Source organism: Octopus bimaculoides, chromosome 3 (genome assembly GCF_001194135.2).
Source record: "Octopus bimaculoides isolate UCB-OBI-ISO-001 chromosome 3, ASM119413v2, whole genome shotgun sequence".
NCBI lineage: Eukaryota > Metazoa > Mollusca > Cephalopoda > Octopoda > Octopodidae > Octopus > Octopus bimaculoides.
This window is the reverse complement of record NC_068983.1, coordinates 143725953-143748729: the sequence shown is the minus strand read 5'-3', so window position 1 is coordinate 143748729 and position 22777 is coordinate 143725953. Positions and strand designations below refer to the sequence as shown.

Sequence of the window (22777 nt, the reverse complement as noted above, 5' to 3'; positions counted from 1 at the left end):
GTATCAATTCATCATAGGTATGGACAATAGTGTAGCAGAAATGACTGAATACCATGCAAAATCCATAGCTGTATTTAATTATGTCTCTTTAGATCACGAGATCAAATCTTGCTGAGGCTGATGTTGCCTTTCATTCCTCTGATCTTGATGCATGTACCAGTCAAGTATTAGGAATTGATTAAATCAAAATCTTCACCAAATACTTAGAGACTCATGCTTATCATCATTATCATTTAATGTCTGTTTGCAATGCTGGCATAGGTTGGAGAATTTGACAAAAGCTAGCCTACCAGAGAGCTGCACCAGGCTCCATCCAATTGTCTGTTTTGGCATGATTTATATGGCTGGATACCCTTTCTAACACCAAGAATTTTACAGAGTGTACTGAGTTTACATGCCACCAGCATGGGTGCTTTATACATGACACCAACAAAGCTGCTTTTTACATGTCAGTGCTGCATAAAAAAAAATCATTATCATCAATATTGGCTTGAGAATGCCAATGACACAGCTTGAGGAGTCAATGCATTTAACACCAAACAAAGCAAGATACCATGTTTGCTTTAGATAAACAAAAACAACATAGATCAGAGAGGATCTTTAGTCTTGCAAGCGACAAAGAAACCTTCCTGGTTCTACAATAAAATGCATGAAATATACTCTCCAAAGCAGCTAGCATTAAGAAAGATAGCTGCCAACTGAAACAATGACAAAAAATTGAATATATAAGCAATATCTAGTCTCCAATCCACCAGAAGAAGGAGGTAGCAGCTCCAAATAAGAACTGTCTCAGAATGTGATGACCCATCCAAAACATGTCAAAATTGAATGAGAACACATGATGATGGTGATGATTGCATTTTAACTTATAACAAACAATATCTGCAACATTTACATAGTGAACTATTGAATACTTCTTAGAAATGTTGTACTCATCCCTACTCCTAAACCACACATACATTCTACTCAGCTCACCTCAGTCTCATCAGTTGCAAAAAAAAAATGCAGTAGAGTGGTTAGCAGTAAGAAAGACATCATATGTTCCCATAATTTATATGCCAATTTGCAAAAAAAAAAAAAATCCCAAATAGAATCACATGTATAATAAGTTTTCACATGAATAGATAGCTATCTTCATACAAGGTCAAAAAATGTTTGACAATGACCACTATTTAATTTCATGTATGAGTGAGACAGAAATAGAGATGTCACAACAACTTTGAATTCATAAGCTGTCATCAAATGTGAGAAAATCTGTTTTTATCCACATCTGTTGGATGAGGAAAAAAATGCCTGCTACTGAAAGTAGTCTACATTTTAACAAAAAACAAAAAAGAATGGATACTATACACATATATTAGAGATTGTAAGTGCACAAAAGACAGCTCAATAGGTAGATATCATTTTTCGTTTGTTTGGTTTTTTTAGCAGCTAGATACTCTTCATTCCAGTAAGCATTCAGCCATGAAATAATATAACTTAAACCATATGGTCAGTAGTCTATCTAGCTACTGTATCTCATTACTGCTGTAGTGATTGCAGTTTCAAATATAAAAGAAATTAAATGCTTGCACAAGTATATATTTCTTGCCTTCTCAATTTTCCAACCACTAAGATTAAAATTCAGTACATTTTTTTTATTCTCATAATTGTTTTACTTGCTTCAAACATTTGGGCAATAAGAAATTGAACAGAATAAGGATGTGGATGAATTTACCTTATAAAAACCCTTAAAACCTTCCTGCTTAAATATTTTCACTAAGGCATCACTCAATCCTCTATAGTATGTTTTTTTATGAAGATCTGAAGTTTGCTCATACTGTAAACATAGGCGTGTCTTTGCAACAAAAACAGGATTGACAACTAGTAAAGATAAAACACCTGAAAGTAAACAGATTAATAAATTGAACTAATTAATGTTACAACAATTAAAAAAAGCAATTATGGAACATCAAATATAAATTCAAAAATATTTTTATCATTAAATTTTATAGATTTCACATTTATAAAATGTGACAATAACATTTCTGAAAGATGACAATAACAAATTGCACTGTAATGATCAATATGTGGTGGTCCTCTTGCATAGCAACTGACAATAAACTTCTGCTTAAGTACTAGTATTCTACTGCATTAAACAGCTGAATAGGTACTGCTAATTGCACTAGCATCTTGGCTAAACTTGTTAGTACAATTAGGTACAATCAAAGGATAATATCTATTAGCAATGCTCAATATAACATGATTTTACTAAGCATGGTGTATATTTCTCAAAAAGATAATACAATAAATAGTTTATGCTGACAATTCAATTTTATACACATTAGCAGATATAATATCAACTCCCTAATCAAGTTGTAGTAAATGAGGAATATTTTAAGTCCAATTATTCTAATCAAAACTTCAACATATAGATCAAGATTGGAAAAAAAAAAAAGCAAACATTGCATTCTGTGTGGAAGTTTTCAATAAATATGTTGGTTACCTTTGCCTAGCTCTGATTGAGCAGACTAATAATCAAAGACATTCTAGCTATGATCAAGTAGTCCTTCCCCATTCTTTGCTACAGTGTACTCTAGACCAGTGCTTCTCAAACTATCTGATGTGGCATACAGGTAGGTTTTTTTTTTTTTTCCAATGTGCCAGGGACCAGTAATATTTCTTAGTAACATTAATTTATACTGGAAACAATATATATAATGAATATAATAAAAGTTGACTTTTTTTTTTAATCTTATATTTATTTTGTAAATATATAATACAATATTACATAAGCATTTTATAATGTTTCGTTCTTTTCTGAAAACTCAGCACATACTGGCAGCTGATGGCTCGCAGACTGGCACTAGTCCGCAAACCACCACTTCTTTTTTTCTTTTTTTAAGATAGTGGGGTATAACTTAAAGATTTGTTTGTTATTACTAGCAAGTCAAATGACTGCTTAAAGGCTCTTGCACTGGTATTATGTACAATTAACAGAGCTTGTTCCCAATGTCTAAATGGTTGAAATCAAACAAGAATTATTTTATACTAGCAAGTTTCCTATCCTGCTGTAAAAATATTCAACTAAATAAGCAGATAGGATAACATTAAAAATCTGATGAAAATGGTGATGGTTTGAATATTATAAACTTTTACATGCATCCCTGAAAAATATATACTCACAAGCAAATATATGTAATAAGTATTAATATTTACTTACCTGCTTGACTAGCAGCCAAAATATGGCTACTAGCACCTAGAGAAACTTTCTGATCGCCAGCTTGCATTTGTGTTTTGGCATAGTTATATCTAAAATGAAATAAAATAAAACAATGAATCACACAATAAAAATCATTTTTTAATTAAAAAAATTGTTTAAGTAAAAATGTAAATATTATCATCATTTTAGTGTCTACTTTTCCATATACGTGTCAGAAAGAATTTATTGAGGCAAATTTTCTATGGTAAGAGGCCCTTCTTATTGCCAACAAGAACATGACTCCAAACAAGATAATATTCCCTCTAGCCAGATATGTTTACACAGAATACTGGAAACAAATGACGAAGGCAGCATTTATTTACTACTGTTGTATGCTATCAAAATCAAGGAAATATACACAAATGTGTGTGTATTATACACACACACACACACTGCTTTCAATTTCCATCTACCAAACCCACTTATTGTGATTTGCTACTACCTCCGAGATCTGCACCTGCAGTCAGCTTCACTCGGGCTCGTGCCTGCAACTTCCATACCTGCTAAAAGACTTCCTAAAATCAAGATTATCAGGCAGGTGTTATTAGAGGCTTAATTACGGCGAAGAAAATCATGACTGGCCACATATCTGGTGGCAAATTTTGACAGAGGTTCCATCACATAATGGAACAAACCAAGTGATTAAGAAACAAACTTCTTAACCACACATTCAAAATGTTAATATGAAATACTTAAACACACACACACACACACACAATGATGTTGCAAAAGTTCAAGATATAATCAGAATACACATTGCATGCCCCACAAACAAATCTGATCAAAAGTAAGGTTTACAGTAAAGTTACAGAAGTCAAACATTTTGTACTATCTTAATCACAAAATTATACCAGGGATAAGAAGTTATTAAATGTAACTAATGTAAAAAAAAGTTTCTTCATTAACAATGCCTTAACATATTTTAACCAACCTATCCAAAGCCATCTAGTTACCATATAGTATACACCAGAATATCATATGGTAACCAGAAACAGGAGGTTGTCAGTCAAGAATTTACTATTTTGTTATATGTAGAGTGAAAAGGTACATCACTACAAACTACTTACCAACACTGTAAATGACAAATGTAGGTGATGGATTTGATATCTGCTAAAGACTTCCCAAATCAAGGTTATCAGGCAGGTGTTATCAGAGGCTTAATTACAGCAAAGAAAATCATGACTGGCCACATATCTGGTGGCAAATTTTGACAGAAGTTTGCAGGTTTTGGTGACAAATTATGGTGACTTACCAAATGTTAACATAAATGACGTAAATCTGTGAACTCCAATGAATACTAACCTTCCTGCCAACTACAGTTGCACATACAAAGAGCAAACAATTCATTGATATTATTTCCAATAGTGTGTGTGTGTGTGTGTGTGTGTGTGTGTGTGTGTGTGTGTGTGTGTCCATTTCAAATTTGAGCACAAGGCTAGTAAGTTCAGAGGAGGGAGTAAGTTGATTATTTTGGCCCCAGTGTTCAGCTGGTACTTATTTTATCAGCCCCAAAAGATGAAAGGCAAAGTCAACCTCAGCAGGATTTGAACTCAGAACATAAAGACAGATGAAATGCTGCTAAGCATTTTGCCCAGTGTGCTAATGATTCTGCCAGTTTGCTGCCTTCCAATATATACATATCAGCTATACATGTTTTACTTTCAGTTTTTTACTGCCAATTATGGACATAGTTTGTGGGAAATAATTTGTTCTGGCATATAGAAATAATAGAAAGCTAAGGTTCAAAACTGTAAACCAGACTGGGGTAACTCAAGAACAAAGTATGTGAGGAAGAGAATTAGATAAACAGAGAGACAACAGAACAAGCTAAAGAAAGGAGTAAACTCAGCAAAACAGTAGTGAAAGCAAACATGAACAGAACAGCAGTTGCCAAGTGAGAAAAATGCCCCAAGTAAAAAACAAAAACCTGATTTACTGTATCATTTCATTACACTTCTATCAGATCAAACAGTAATATTTTAACTCAATATTTGTCAACTGGTTCACACTAGATATAGGCCTTGGGGATGTTTGTAAGAGCCAATAGATCACTCAAACTTCTTGACACTGACTTGCACTCTGTTGGTTAGGACGACAAGGGTTCCAGTTGATCTGAATAATGAAGCAGCCTGTTCGTGAAACTAACATGCAAGTGGCTGAGCACTCCACAAACATGTATACCTTTAACGTAATTCTCAGAGAGAATCAGCATGACACAGAGTGTGACATGGGTAGCCCTTTGAAATACAGTAACTGCTCGTTTTTGCCAGCTGAATGGACTGGAGCAACATGAAATAAAGTCTTACTCAAAGACACAACATGTCGTTGGGAACTGAACTCGTGACCATATGATCAGGAACCAAATACCCTAACCACTAAGCCATGCGCCTTCACTCTTGACATTAAGCAAATTACAAACTGTCAATAGCATATCACATAACATTCTCAGATAAACTGAAACTTATCATAGAGCTAAATGAACTGGTATATATAAATGTAAATATACTGCCTCAAATACACAAAATACCTGCAGATCAATTGAACAAAAAGATAGGGCCTATCAGCAAGGAAGAACTTTTCATCCTAAGCTGTGACCACTTCCCCATTCTCCATTATGGTGCTGCAACAATGTTAGAGCCACAACAGTATTTCAAAAATTGTGTATTGAGGCTTGTTACAGTTAAATTCTATCTTTGGGCATATAGATTATTTTATGAAGTTAACTTATTTTATTAAATATATTGAGTTTAAAATACTAGAATCAAATAAGGACACACAAATTTATAAATAACAGCGAGCAGCTGAATTTAGGAGAGCAAACCGTTGAGCAAAACATTGTTTGTCTTCACCACATGGTGATGGATGAGAGGTGATTGACTATAAATCAAAGAGTCAATGTTATTAGCATGTCCTGTGAGAGAGTTGCAAATATTCTGCACAATGAAATTGGTATGATGAAGGTTTCTGTTCAGTGTGTATCATGTCTTCTGACACTTGATCAGAAGCATACCAGGCTGATCACATTACAAGAAAGTCTGACATTGTTTGAGCAGATCCAGCTGGTTTCCTTCAACATTTCCTAACCCAAGATGAATGTTGAGTTTATCACTTTGAGCCAGAAACAGAGACAATCCATGTAGTGGAAACACCACTCCACCCTTTCACCTGTTTCAAAGAAGGCCAAGATTGTTTTATCTGCAGGTAAGGTGATAGCCTCAGGTTTTTGGGATGTAAAAGGCATTGTGTTTATGGATTATCTTCAAAAGGACCACAACATCAATGAAGAACACTGTGCCAACTTGCTGAGACAGTTATGAAAGGCTATCAAGACTAAACGCCCAGGAAAACTGATGGAAAAGGGTTTTATTTCATCAGGACAGTGCACCAGTACCCAAGTCCTTGGTTTCAATGGTTGCTGTGTGTGACTGTAGCTATGAACTGGTTGATAAGCCTCCTTATGCTCCTGATTTGGCCCCATCTGATTATCATGTATTCTTTAACATGAATAAACACTTGGTGAGAACCAGTATCGTAATGATGATAACATTATATCTACTGTTGATGATGTTTTTGATCAACAGAATGAAAGCTTCTTTACCAATGGGATTCAAGCACTGCAACACTGATGGAAGAAGTGTGTGGACTGCATGGGAGAGTATGTTGAAAAATAAGCTTCATTTGGTCATATTCCAAGAGAGTATCTCAGTCAGCCTATGAACTTTACAGCTGACCCTCGTACATTCTATGACAAGTCAAATTTTAATGTTTATTATCAAAGGATGTAACTCTGGGTAGTTGAGACTAATTTCAGATATTTCATCCATGAGTGCTACACAACAACTACCATTTCCCATGTTCACCAGCTTTTCCTCCTACCTTCCCCTAAATGACATACCTTTCTAGATTTTTATTTATTTATTTATTTATTTTTTACAAATATATAACCTTGGTCACAGGTTTACACTCCAATATAAATATCTAAATACACATTCCTAATACAATCAATTGTCCACAAACTGTTTCTAAAACATTCCCTTCTCTTCCTGTTGAAAGTTTATTATTTCTTTTTTTTTTTTTTTTTTTTTTTTTTTTTTTTTTTTTTTTTTTACATTTTCCTAGCCTTATTTCTTGCAATGTGTATGTGTGCACACACATACTCACAATACCTTTAATTTTAGCTTTTTATTTTCTTCTCACTCACTATTGTTCTCAATAAACTTTCTACTAGTTCTCAACCTGGTCGTCTTCCTTCCTAATATCAACTAAATAGTCTTCAACCTTTTATCATACTTCTGTTCCTTCTATCATGCTGTTTTTGTGTTGAAAAGATCCCCACTATAAACATTCAAATTCATCACATGACATAGTAACATGCATCATTCTAGTTGTTAATTCAAGCACAATAAGTGCACACAAAGACCATTTCTAGCCTACTAGTTCTTGTGACTAAGTTTAGTTGTTTAACTTGAGCAGAACAAAAAGAGAATGACAATCTTAAAATTATGCTGTGTAAAACCTATCAGCGATTGTGGACTAATTACATTTATGTACAATGGCTCCATTTATCAGTCTTAAACACAATCAAAGACTGGAAATTCAGACAGAGAAAGAATAAAAGAAAATGAAAGAGGAATCAGATCAAACAGTAGCAAGATGATGAATGCAAGAATACAGCTACTTATAAGAATGACATATCAAAAGAAATTTTCTAACCATTAATTGAAATCATGATAAGCTTTGGTATGATTAAGGGTAGTAGATTAATATTTTTATTCATACTTGATATGTATGACTTCAACCAGTTTTTGTATTGCTACCAGATAAACATACTGAAGCTATAAATTAATTTACACTCTCTTTAATCTTATATCAACATCTTAGAAAATTCATTTCCCAAGAGTTAACAAGCTGTCAATACTTTTTTCTTTCTCAACCTAAATAAAATCGACCAGTCAAAGACTGAGATAGATACAAAGAAACCATCAATGTTAACAGGTCTTTTTGCATTCTATTCATTTCAATGTGTGTGTGTGTGTAGACATACATACATACTGATAAATTTTTGTATTCAAGGCACACAAAAGGCACCCAGTACACTCTGTGGAGTTGTTGGTGTTTGGAAGGGCATCTAACCTTTCCTAACATGGAAACCAGACCAAAATAGATTGGAGCCTGGTGCGCAGCTCTCCAGTTTACCAGTTCCAGTCAAACCATACAACTCATGCCAGCATGGAAAATGGACACTAAATGATGATGATGAGTCAGTTTTTATCTAGATAAAATGCAATATATTACTCATGAACATTGGGAGTAAGCTTAATGTTCTATGTACTAAGTTACTGAGGAAATTTCTCTGTATAAATCATGATGGGTTTGACAAATAATTTGTATCCTAAATTTCAGTTGTGGGAATTGACAATGTTCTAGGGGCATAAGGGTTAATTATTTTCCCAGAGTTGACAAGCTGTCAAAGTTACAATATCCTTCCATCATACTTAACATCTGACAGAAAGCGCTCTGTAACAAACCAGTTGAAGGCAATGAATTATGTGAACAGGTACCTAGTGATATTAACATCTTTTTCAGCATGACAAATATTTATTTCTGCATTTTATCCTATTAACTACAATTCCAATATCAATATTGATCAACAGAGAAAATTTTTTTTGTCTTTGAAGAGATCTATACTGTATTATATAAGCACAAAATTAGTGATTTATGAAAGAGGAAGAAATAAAACGTGGTGATAAAATCTTTCTCAAGAGAATTAGCAGCATAGGTGAGATGAAATAGCTTCAAATAAGAAAGAATACACTTATGCTACAAAAAAATCCAAAGCCAAAAGACATTCCAGTGAAGATTATATCCACCAAAGAAATGTATAAGTTTGAAACAAAATGTTAATCATAAACTAAGAGCTATACTAAATGTTTTGAAAAGCAGTTTATAAAACTAAAATAAAAAATACCAGTATATTAATGCAATTGATTTTTTACATAAGCAGAGAATTTACATATCATGCACACACACCATACTTTCTATTTTTAACCAGTAACCTGATATTATATAAGTTTCATGCAAATATATTCATAGTTATTTAAACAGGTGTGTGTAATCTCTATTGTAATATAAAATAAAATAATAAGCAAATTAAAGAAAAAGTAAACTATATTAAAACATATAATATATAAAAAGGTAAAATAAGACATGCTACAAAATACAGTACACACTAGAAACTTATGTGCAATATCCATGTACACAAACACACACCAACAAAAAAACCTATAAGTTGGAACAGAACACAGCAAGTTGATGAATACCTATATTGTCTACCTCCCCATTACCTCTTCCATCTCAGCTTCTGCACACAACATATGTCCATTCTTCTTTTTGATCAATGCTTCCACCACTTAGATCTCAGTGTCTGACATTCCACTGCCTAAACATTATATAGCAATCTCCACAAAAGATATCAAGCATTTATACATCAGAAATGGATTGAATTCCTTTCTTACTTCAAACCAGATTCCCCATTGTTTGATAAGAGAAAGAGGAGACTCCCACAAGGTACTTTGCATTGAACTATGCCCGTGTATTATACTATTGTGGAACCCTTTTTGAGACAGTGTTTTACTGCAGGATCCCTTTCCTAACACCAAGTCTCTTACAACATACATGGTGTACATTTCCTAAATTGGACCAGTTGAACAATATTTATTTCAGTCTGGTATTTATTTTATCAATCCGTATTTATCAAATCACTAAGCTTATGTTACTGACATAAAGAAAAACATCTCAATACCAGTTAACATAACTAGAGACACTAGCACAGGCCTGGTCAAGGTCACTTCACAGCCACATGGTTTCAAGTTCAGGCTCACTATAACACCTGAGGCAAGTGTCTCCTCCTATTATACCTCCAGGTCAGCAAAGCCTTATGAGTGGATTTAATCAAAAGAAACTGAAAGAAACCCACTGCGTATATGCCTGTGTGTTTGTGTCCCCCTTTTCTTGACATTGCATCCTAGTTATAAACAAGCTTCACCATCATACAAGCATTATCACTCATTTCCAGTCTTCTACAAAAATATGTACGGCCATTGAGCAATTTGTGTTCAAAGGGATTTGGGGAATATTACCATACTTGGAAACAAGGAAGGACATCTGGTCATAGAAGAATCTAGCTCAATGGATTCTGTTTGACCATGCAAGCATGGAAAAGTAAATGTTAAAACAATGATGATAATCTATAGGAGGGGGTACTGAAATGTTCCTGGATTCACAGGTATTGCAAAAGGCTTTCCAAGTTCTTTTACAGGGCTTAGAAAAACTGAAGGACCACTACAATAAGTGTGTGAATCTGAGAGGGGAATATGTTGGATAAAATCATAATTAACTGATCCTCCTGTATTTTCTGTTACCCAAAGTCAGGAACTTTTCAGCACCACCTTTTCTATAATGTACAAAGACCATCCAGCTGTAAAACAATGCTTTAATTTTTGTCTAATTCATTTGTCTAACCCATGCTAGCATAGAAAAAACAAATGTAAAAGTCATTGACCAAAATTTCAGTCAACTAAATACCACTCATTACTGAAGTTCAGTAGAGTGAAATTCAGTCAGCCTGAGACTGTAGTAGATGTTTTTCTAAAGTACAGCATTTTACCACACAAAAGTAACCAATAACACAAATTATGCTGAGCATAAGGAAGTAGGGATAGGGAGCAACTTCAATATAAATGTGATTAATTATCTTGTGTAAAATTAGAAAATCATGAGAGCAGCCAACATAAATATCTAGAAACTGCATAAACAAGATAAAGAAACCAACTTATATAATAAACAAGACAAATGATGACAGCTGTGAAAATCTAAGATAATCATTTTTTTTTTTTTAAATCAACAAAATATATACAGTAGAGTAAAAAAGAAATCCCAAGAAAAGCCACTCTACATGGCCCAAACTGTCAAGATTGAGCAGAGAGGGAATAGATCAAAACAAATCATGCTTCTACCAACCAAAAAAAGGTTCCCTTTTCTCCAGTTAAAATTGAAGTACACAATATCTTCTAATTATGAAAAGCAAAAAGTCATAATCCTTTTGATCACCAAATGTTAAGACAGTGGTAAGTAAAATATGCACTAAAAACTCTGCGGCATTGTAGAAACACCAATCTCTCCAGAACTGTGCCACTACAAGCATATAACAAAGAGTGATAATATACTATTAATTATACCTGTGCATGTATGTGAAGGGTGTGGCCTAATAGTTAGGCTGTTGCACTCACGATCACTAGACCATGGGTTTGATACCCAGACTGGGCAGCGCATTGTGTTCTTGAACAAAACACTTCATTTCACATTGCTCCAGTCTACCTTGTGATCAGTGGGGTATGTTAGCCTGCTAACCTAGCAAGCAGGATAGTGTCATCTGAAAGCTAAAACAATGCAAAGCACATTGTGACCAGTGATGTATAACATCTGATAATCTGGTCAGTCACATGATCACGTTATGTACATGTATAATATACACACACACACACACACATCCACCCATCATTATCATTTTCATACTCCATATACAGTGTTGGCATGTCAGCATATTTTCCATGGTACTAGGTGCTCTTTTTTCATGTTACCAGCACTAGTGAGATCACCATTTAGCTTGGAAGACTACAAACCCTGAGGAGAGGAGGGCAGTTTTATGCTAAAAGATGAGGGATAAAAGCATGAGAGAATGAGGCAGGGTAGGTTTCTTGCTGTAGAGGAGCTTGTGTACTCACAGCCAACATCTTACACAAAATCCATCACCACCAATACATACAAAAACAGTGAATAAACAATCACTGATGTTGTAAGTAGCTAGCAGATTGGTGGGACTAGGCCAAAAAGGGGCCTGGAGCAGGTGGGTCAAAATACAGTAAATATAACATAACTTGGTCAGATCAATGGCAGGTTGACATCCAACACATCAGATTTCTGATGCATGCTGTCTACGATACTTTACTAAGTCTAACAAACCTTCAATGGGATAAGAAGGAAGCAGCCTGCTTTCCCTTGTGTACTGAAAAAAAGGCTCCTTCAACATGTCCTCAGTTACTACCCTAGAGCCTTAGGAAATGGTTGCTACCACTGGTGACATGACCAAGTGCTCAAGGTGGTTGTGTAAGTGACATCCATAGCCATTCAGCCCCAGTAAATAACTCAAACAAAGAAAGCAATCACTTTTCTCTAAGGTGGGGAGAAGCCTAGCTCACTGAAACAAGAATCTATGCCTACTTCTCACAGCTTTACACAGATAGCTGAAAGTGGAAAAGTTTCCAAAATATATTATATCAACAATATTACACCCAGACATAGAGATCTCAAATTCCAAACAAGTGATCACGTGGAAACTGTGCCTTGAGAAGAACACATGGAGAGGAGGCTTGCCAAATACCAGAAGTTAGTATAGAAGAGCAGAAACCAGGGGTTGGTAGGTCTGTTGCAGAGTGAACACTCCACAAAACCCCAACAATCCTAGTAGACATGAGATTTTCTTGGGTCTTCACTCTGCAAGGATCTAATAGTGTTTATAATTACTGGTACAGAAAAGAGGAGAGCAATAAATTCATCATTGAAGCTATAGACAAAGCTTCTAGGTGGCTTTGGATAAAGAGGGCAAACCAGTACTTTTCTGCTGCTGGAATGCAAGCAGGGACTTGATCAATCCCTACACGGTCAAATAGGAAGGGGACTGATGCTGAAAAACCCAAAACCACCTGAGACCCCAGAAAGTGACAATGCATATACATACATGCATACATGTGTGTGCGTGTGTGTCTAAGTGTGTGTATAAGACAGATATTAAACAATGATACACACACACACACACACACAAACACTATGTTTATTCATATATATAATATGCACTTTCTCCACATTTCTATACCTAAATAGGCTCGCACATTAACTGAATTGTAGCCATATTTTCCTCTGTCAAATACATTACCATATTTGGAATAGCTTGACTAGTTGTAAGTTATATCTATTGTCCAAGCTAATTAATGTCTAACAAAAAGTTAAACTCACAATAATAATATTACATTTTTCTTCATAATTTCAACAAAATATATTCCCATCCAACTTATGCTACATAGCAAAATGGACATAAAACAAATACTAAAAGAAAATACAATAGGTGTGTTGTACTTACACAAAGAAGTATATTCCCCAGGCCATGCCAGCCCCTAAACAGTTTGCTGAAACCCCTTGATAAAGTCCAGTGAATCCTTGGGAACACACAATTGACCGTACAGCATGTATGAAAGAGTTATAATTTGGACGGGCAGTAACACCAGTGCCTTCATTGACTGAAATACAAAATAAAAGTAAACATCAATGACATGAAAAGACAGAATTTACATAAAGTGGAAAATTAATCATGTGCCTATTTTAAAAGAAATATATATTTATTTTATTTATTTTACACAACTACAAACAAGCTCAATTATTTTAGAGGAGCTTACAGCCAACTGAATCAAGTAATATAAATGACTGTTACTTATTCTAAAGAGCATCAAAGTATAAGGGATGAAAGAAATCCGGGAAGATTTAAACACAATAAAAGGCTTCTGTTGTTCAGGCCCAGGTTAACCCTGAATGGGCAAATCTATGACCAAAGATATTCCAACTCAGAGTCCTAAGTATTGAAAAAAAAAAAGCATACCAATAAAACTGCTGCCTGTTTTTGAATGAAAAGAGTTTACTTGTCCTACAAATTTGAACATTTTTTTTTTGGGGGGGGGAGATTGAGCATTTAATAATGCAGTGGAAAATGAGCTAAACCAAACAATGAGCTATTGAAAGCATGCTATTATAAAAGGGAAGAATATGTTCTAGCCAGGGGAATATCTCACTCACCTACATATATTGCTGTGTTGCTTATAAAGTTTTGCATACTCTTATTTGACTTGCTCTTCATTACTAAGAGCCCCTCCTTTCAGCAAGATACAACACCTATGATCATCCCATTCTTTACCAATATTTTTACCCTATTTTTTCCATTTTTCTAAAAAGAGAAAAGCTGAGTGCAATTTGACTGCTGTTTGTAACAGGCTAAGTAATCACATAAGATATCTCATTGGCAGAATCTAAGTAGTTAGGTGCTCTTCTGTTTCAACCAACTACTCTTTGGTATTTATGTAATATTGATTTTATTCAACCTTTGTGAGAAAACCAATTAAATAAACCTTAAATTACTGGTAGCTATTTTATTGACACCAGAAAGAATAAAGTCTAACTTCATGGAATTTCAATGCTAAACTACAAACTACAAAACTAGTCATCTGGTCCAGGATTTTACTGCCCAAGACAACATCAATGCCTTTGATAGTTGTAGAGAATTATTTTCCCAGCCACACACCTCCCCAAAATAAGTTCACCTATCTGTAGGCAGTGAGAGCACTAACTAGTCTAAACTATAATCAGTAGATTGTTTCTTTTTGAGAAATTTTCAACTAATTTCTTAAAAAGCTATTTCAAATGTAATTATGTCTACTAAAATGTCATTGGCCTAGTTTTTATAATGTGATTCGGAAATTTAAGAGCAACATTAGGTTCCAATACAACCAGATGTTTTGAGGTGCCATAACCAGAAAACAAGGCTATATGAAATAGGCCATAATGAAACAGTGTTTTATGACCTTCCAACAATGAAATAAAGTTCTACGGGCATAGTCCGTGATAGAAGTTCTCACACTAATGTCTCTATTCCAACTAATTTTGTCAACACAATGCCAAAATTATTTCAGTATGAATGCAAATATTTTTAGAAGTAAAACTCATTTTCTTTTTACCAAAGACAGAACTCATCTCAGCCATCTGCTTGATTTGCTATGTTTTCTAAGGGTCCCCAATCAAGAAAAGAAACCAACAAGAGCCTGTACAGCCATGCATCCAGATAGAATTAGCAATCAAGTCTCCCTCAAATTACACTCTACGATCATAAAAAAGGAGGGAGTCATATTAGCAAATAGAATTGTAATTATACTATGTCTGAAAATAAATGGGATGGTCGGGGCTGGAATACTTTTGATCATAAGTCTTAGGAGTGTGATTCGTGATATTTGCTAAGATGTCACGAATCACACTCCTAAGACTTATGATCAAAAGTATTCCAATCAGTGATGACTAATGATTACACTGCACCAAGCAGACAATTAGATTTTCATAAATAACTTTTAATGAGATTAAAACAAATAAATCTGTAAAATAATATAAAAGTGCTTTAAGAAACATTAAGGCATGTACCTGTACACTTGCATGCTTATACATGATTATAAAATAAACTACGTTATTCTCACCAGTCTCAGATAGCTGGCCATGGTTACAGGCACAACACTTCCTCCTAACTATGCTATATATATAAAAAAAATTTAAAAAATTTCAATTGGCTTACAAATAGGATTAAAATTACAAAAATATTTCCGTTCTATTGTGCTAGAGCAAGACTAAGGTCAACAGACATTCTGCAGGCTAAAGATTTTAATAGTTTCTCTTTATACATATGTAAATAAGGACAGATAATGAAGGCAATCACTCAAATATTTTGTAAATGACAACAACAAAAAAGAAATTAGTTCTTTCCTTTATCAATAAAGTTTATTTAAATAAATAAATAAATAAAAAGTGGGGCTGGAGATTTTCTAGGAAAGAAGCAGAATCAGGAAGTAGTGATTTTGTTTCTCTCAATACCTAAAGACCATTGAAATGGTGTTTACTGAAGAAATGGAACTGACTGTGAAAACCCCAGTTGCTGAGGTAGAGGATTTCTTATATAAGCAGCTTCAGATTTAAAAGTGAGAAAGGGATGGAATGTAATGATATTCTTTTCTCAACAGCATTAATGACATAATTCAAATGAATAAAACTGGGAATGCATTTTTTTAAAAGTCACAGTAATAATTTTTTTTCAATTATTGTCAATAATATTATGTGCGACACAGTCTTATGGCCATACTTTTAACTTTATTACAGTAAAACATTAACGAGTTAAAAAAAAAAAAAGCTAGCTTTTCTCTTGAATAGTGTGTATTAGTACAACTGTATTTTCACATAAACAAAAATATCTTTAGGAATCTAAGCATATTTGCTTAAGATGTTTTTCCTTGCTTGTTGCATAAGCAACAAACAAGAAAACATGAGTTGCTAATAAGCTGTAAATCATCACTCCATACAGATAGTGATGCTTATTATTATCATCATCATTCTAGTTGACTAACCTAATCAATTCTGCTTGAACAGTGACAAGAAAATCTCAAAAGAGCTGAACAGCAGGTCTTTAGAGAAGAAACTTCCCTTAGGCAAGGGTTTTAACCATTAACTTATTGCCCTCTGAGGTGACTGTGCCACATCTTGGCCATGGTTTCTGGTGCCTTCTGCTGACAATTTTCAGCCATTTGGATATCAGAGATTTGTTGTATATTCAAACCATGTGGAGATTCTGTTTACAAGATCTAGCTGGAACTTCTCTCCATTGCCTCAGCTTTCAACTTATGTTTAGAAACAACATTGTTATGTAGACCTATGTTATGGAAGTAATCAGCTTGTCTAGACATGGACATCATAGGTATATTGCAGCTGTATTGTCCTAACACAGCAGTCATCCATTTTAAAGGATACGAAAGGGATATTTTAGGTCAGAGGGGAATGGTATTGGTTACTATATTAAACAGGTTAACAAGATAAAACTGCAATTATTAGTTCAACATTCTAAGTCTGAGTAACTTAACAGGTATTTCAGTAAAAAGTCTATTGCATGCTAATTTCTCTTCTATGAAAAGCAGAAAGAAAACAACCCACCATTATACAATAGCTATTAAAGAATCTCATTACACAATGAATCTGTAGAGAAGATTCACTTAAAGTACATAAAAAATTGATAGCAAAATCAATAGGGAATCTATCAGATATGCATATTGATTAAAGATATTGTTACTTGGATAATTATGCTCTATTCATGTAAAAATAGTATTTTACTTTATGTACAGGTTTTTGCTGGTTTATATACACAGGTGTAGAACACAAGCAGCAGTAGCAAACATAATAGTTTGGTGAACTTCCAGTAATTTCAATTTCACAAATAATTTTTTATGTTAAGAGCAAAGAGCCATTCTAAATAATGAGGATAAACAGACAAGAAAGCAAACCTATTGTAAATTTAGATAGAATACACCTTAAAAAGAATAATGGACCTAAAGGCACAAATCTGAAAGGTGTTATTATTCTTTTATACCTTGACTAAATTTTACAAATATTTATCATGCACCAGTCATAAGCAAAAATAAAATTATATTAAACCTATCATTATTTACATGTTCATGAGGCCTTATATAGACATGCAATATGTCTGAATAGGATATATCATAAAAAGATTAACATAAACTGGCAGCAATAAATTGTTTGTTGAGGGGGGGGAGGGGGATTCTACTGCCAAAAATACAAACTCATTTAAAAGGTTAGAAGCAATAAAAATCTTAAAAATTGGAAGAAAATTGTACAACAGAAGAGGGAAAATTAGTAACTGGACTAATTTGAGAAATAGACGAAGTACATATGAATAGAAAAAGAAATTATTAAATGCATTGGTTAAACATAAAATAAGAAAAAAAACTGGTTTGCATGAGACAATGAATACTTTTCTTCTAATTTTTTTATTTTTATACAATAACAAAATAACATAGTATTATGAAAAAAACTTAATGCAGAAATTTCGAAATCTCTTAAAATTCGCTAAATTAAAAATGCACGATCTATATAGCACACCTTCTAATTGCAGCAGTTAAGCATTATATAATTATACCTAGCTGTAAATATCCAAGTAATAACTTAATTATAGATAGCTTCTGTTGGCTTGGTTCACCTAGCTAAGCAACTAAGTCATGGACAGTTGCAGCATTGGTGATAGTAAGCTCCTTGATGATAGCATTCTGTCAACTGAGTCAACTCAAGTTGTTAGTGATCGGTTATGTTGGGTCAAAAATTGTTGGGATGGTAGTATAGGGTAGATAAGAAAGTAAACCAATGTAAACTATAGACGAAGAACAAATAATAAGGTTATAGTTCACAGTTGTTACAAATGTCAGATGAGATGGTTCAGTCCTTTGTCTTACAACACATTTTAATAAACGTGATCACTTCACAACCAGCTCCAACAGACACTACATATCAATTAGTGTCATATAGTGAACAGAAAAAATATTGCACCCATGGTCTAATCTAAATCTACATAATTTGTACTAAATGTATAAGACAGAAAGACAATCAACATTTAATAGATTTTTTTTCTTTTTTTTTATATTCTGGTTTCAGTTATTAAACTGTGACCATGCTAGCGCACAACCTTCGATGGTTTAGTCATACATATCAAATCCTGTTTTTATTTCAGTGGTTTCAGTGTGCTGAAACACTGTCTGAAGAGACACAACAGATTGCTTGTTTTAAAACAAATGTAAACATAATCACATACAAGAGGCTTCTGCAATTTCAATTTAACAAAGATATTGGACAATTTGAGTTTATAGTAGAAGACACTTGCCCAAAATAGCACACACAAACCATACCCAGAACCACAAGGTTGTGAAGCAAGCAGCAATACCTACACCTATTGTATAACTTAAACAATACTAAACTGTCACCTGAATATCAAATTTAAATACAGTGAATCAAATGTCAAATAAATATCAGATTATGAAGAAGGATCACAGTATACTTGAAAAGCTTAAAACATTTTCTTATAAAAAGTTCTGGAATTAAGATCTATCAACAATTAAGTTCTAGTCTTAAGAAAAAAAATAGTTCAATTACTATGCTCCTTCCATACTTGGTAAATTTTTAAAAGCTACATCAGTGATCAAATTTTAAAATAGCCATTATATCCTTATGCCTCCAATAGCATAGTTTGGTTGATACTGTTGATGATAAAGAATACACTGTAACAGTGTTATAACAATAAAAAATTGAAACAGCAACCTAGAACTTTTTGCGTTCAACCTTTCTAATTTTGTCCTGCAGTGTGAACTCGTGACCAAGTTTCTGACAACTATAGCATTTTCAATTTTTAAACAGACACTTGATTCTGAAGTGTAGGCCTTCACATCCGTAAAATAGATCGGAGCCTGGCACTTTTTTGGTTGTACTTTCTGGGTTGACACAACTATATTTTTGCGGAATCTTTCTCTTGAATTTTTTTCACTTCATGTTTACCATTGTTTGACATTCTTCTACAATGGTCTGTAGGGTTAAGTCTTAGTTCGCTTGCTCCATTTTTGAGAGAATCCTTGCTTGAATTTCTCTATCTTCAGTTGCTGTAAGGCTTTGTATGAAGATAAAGGATCTAAGCATATCCTAAGTGAGTTCCTGAAGTTTTAAGTTCTCACACATACGGTTGAAAAAGAAATTCATCAAACGCAGACATGCAGAAAAAGAAGAAAATTTACCACAGTAAGAGAAATTTCATGTAACATTCATCATCATCAACATCATTGTTTTAATATCTATTTTTCCAAGCTAACAAGAGTTGGACAGAGTTTATTGAGGCAAATTTTATATGGCCAGGTACACTTCCTGTTGCCAGCCCTCAGTTACCAAGCAAGGTAATATTTGCCCATATCCAGACATTTTCGCAAAATATTGGAAATGAATGACATTCATCTGCAAATGCCACAATATTAAAACAAAGAAGTACAAGCACACAAAAGGCTTCTTTGTACCAAATCTATTCACAAAGCTTTGGTCGGCCCTGGGCTACAATAGAAGGTGCCACACAATGAGCAGTGTGACTGAACCCAAGACCACATGGTTGGGAAGCAACAATATAGGTGATTTGATTTAAGTGTCATTTTTTTTCTTTCAGTTTAAAATTTCCAATTGATAAAACTGAAATGTTTTATGAAAACATTTCAACTAGAATAGGAGTGAGGATCTAAAAAATAATTCAAACTAAAATTAGAAAAAATTTTAGCAAGTAAAATTATATTTCAATTCTGAAAGTAAATTTTGACTCATGGAAACACTTTATTTACTTTATTTACCACTTAAAAAACAAGAAGGAAAAGAATTTTTTCTTCTATAAGTTGAACTAAATATCCCATTACTGTAAGCTGTTTCAGTAGGTCTTTACTTGATTTAAGATAAGAGTGCCAATGTATTTTCAAACACAAATGAAAGAGCACTTTCACAACATTTTCCATCAGCCAACAGAAGTCAATGTGAGGGCAACAGTAACAACCTAAAAGTAGAAACACTGGGATCACAGAAAACTTAACAGTACTCGCAGTAATAATTAACTGAAGCAATCACTTATTTCATCAGAGTAACTTTTCATTTTACATTAGAATAGCAAGCTAGTTGTCAAATGATATGTTTTACTGCAGCAAAAACTATTGAAAATATTTTTATAATGAGAAGCCATTCCAACATATTAAACTACAATTTTCTGTTCTTAAATTCCATGTTATATGAAATTAAAAGAAAAAAATGAAGAAAACAAGAGGTTGACAACCAACAAGTTAACTATACTCAAAAAAAAAAACTCTATAAGTTCAGATATTTTATTTCCTAATTGCCTGACAGTTGGGGTTTGTTGTGGTTTCTAATCCATTACATGTGCTAACAATCTTCAATGCCATCAAAATAGATTTTATAATATTATGCAGACAAGGAAAAGTTACAAGACTGAAAGACATGTCTTCTTTAATTACAACTACTGTACATGAACTTTATTATTGTAATAAAGTTAATAAAAGTGCTCAAATGAGAAAAAGAAATCAAATAAATCTCAAATTAGTAACTGTTTTTCTAGCTTTGTTTTTCCTAAAGAAAGTAAAAAATAAATTTAACTCAAAATGTGATCAATATTCCAGTTTCAGATTGCCAAGTTTACAGAGCCACACTAAACGGTTTTCCATATTCAATTTCATCTGTACATTCTGTCCATATAGTGCTTATTTATAGAGCACAATAAATCAGTGTGAGATTTGACACTTTTCCATCTTTCCAAAATGGATAAAAGAAACAACAGTAAGTGACTAGAAGTCAATTTAACTTACTCTTTCCAACCCTAGCAAAATTTGTCTGTACCAATAGATTGATATATTAATTTGCCAATACCTATTCAGTTGAAATAGATATTTGGCAAACTGATGGTGATCCTTTTTCATTGTTGGCTGTAGTCACTGCACTTCACTTTCAGCAATAATGTCCCACTAAAAAGATGTTAATGCGACAGAATCCTATTTACACCGGCATATCTTAAGCTGAGTTGAATCATTGATTAAAGATAAAAGCATTACCAAGTGAAAGCGGGCAAAACAAAATCAACTTACGGAGGGGAGCACTAAGCAGTGATAAGTGAAATTGCAATGTAGTCAATCCGAATATGCTTGGTGCACATTCAAACTGGAGAACAAGCTACTCACTGCGTTTTGTCATGGAGAATATATCTTGCTTATTGATAAACAGAATGTAAAAAAACTGTCCGACGAATGAGAATGTGAAATGCTGAGTAACAGTTTTTGTGATATTTCTGCTGCTTTTAATAAAGTGTGTGTATATGTATATATATATATATATATATATATAAAACATATATAAGGACTCCATAATGAACAACAGATGAGGATTCCACAACTTGGTATCTTTATCTTGATCTTGAGCAAAATGTATGAGACATTTTATGGTACTGACTGACAATCTTGAGATGATTTATGCTTTCTACTCGGAAGCAAGCCCAGTTTTGCTGCAAGCTACAAATGCACAATCACCATAAAGAAAATCATCTGGAGTGGGTTCTTCTTGGTGCTTCTTAAGATTCACCCTAAGTTGGTCACAATGTTTTTGTTTATTCAGTTTTAAACTAGTCAAACATTCTCCATCCATTTCGCTTCTCAGCAAAGTCTTTCCAAGAGTCAAGATCAATGTTACAATGCTTGAAGTTAACCTTAAGCTTATCCTTGTAACATAAAAGGGGAAGACCTACAGAGTGTTCATTGTTTCAATGCTGACTACAGAACTGCTGTTTGGGGACCCTATCATCTTTCCTTTGAACCAAGTGTCTTGCCCATCCCTACTATATCATCATCATCATCGTTTAACGTCCGCTTTCCATGCTAGCATGGGTTGGACGATTTGACTGAGGACTGGTGAAACCGGATGGCAACACCAGGCTCCAATCTAAATTTGGCAGAGTTTCTATAGCTGGATGCCCTTCCTAACGCCAACCACTCAGAGAGTGTAGTACGTGCTTTTACGTGTCACCCGCATGAGGCCCAGTCAGGCAGTACTGGCAACGGAGATGCTCGAAATGGTGTCTTTTATGTGCCACCCGCACAAGCCAGTCCAGGGGCACTGGCAAAGATCTCGCTCGAAAATCATACGAAGGCCAGTCAGGCGGTACTGGCAACGGCCACGCTCAAAATGGTGCATCTTATGTGCCACTCGCACAAGAGCCAGTCCAGGGGCACTGGCAACAATCTCACTTGGCTTGCCGGGTCTTCT

The 22777-nt window shown here is 34.0% G+C and overlaps 1 protein-coding gene across 3 annotated transcripts in view; it reads right to left on the bottom strand.

Annotated features, from left to right (window-relative positions):
* The window catches only part of LOC106878287 (mitochondrial folate transporter/carrier), a 101078-nt gene that overhangs the window by 62057 nt on the left and 16244 nt on the right, over window positions 1-22777 (bottom strand). For all 3 annotated transcript variants that reach the window (XM_014927464.2, XM_014927465.2, XM_052966606.1), the window contains exons 2-4: window positions 13437-13593; window positions 3203-3291; window positions 1718-1881 (exon numbers count right to left, since the gene is read on the bottom strand). In XM_014927464.2, coding sequence (XP_014782950.1) covers window positions 1718-1881; window positions 3203-3291; window positions 13437-13593 — 410 coding nt within the window. The remainder of the gene's footprint in view (window positions 1-1717; window positions 1882-3202; window positions 3292-13436; window positions 13594-22777) is intronic.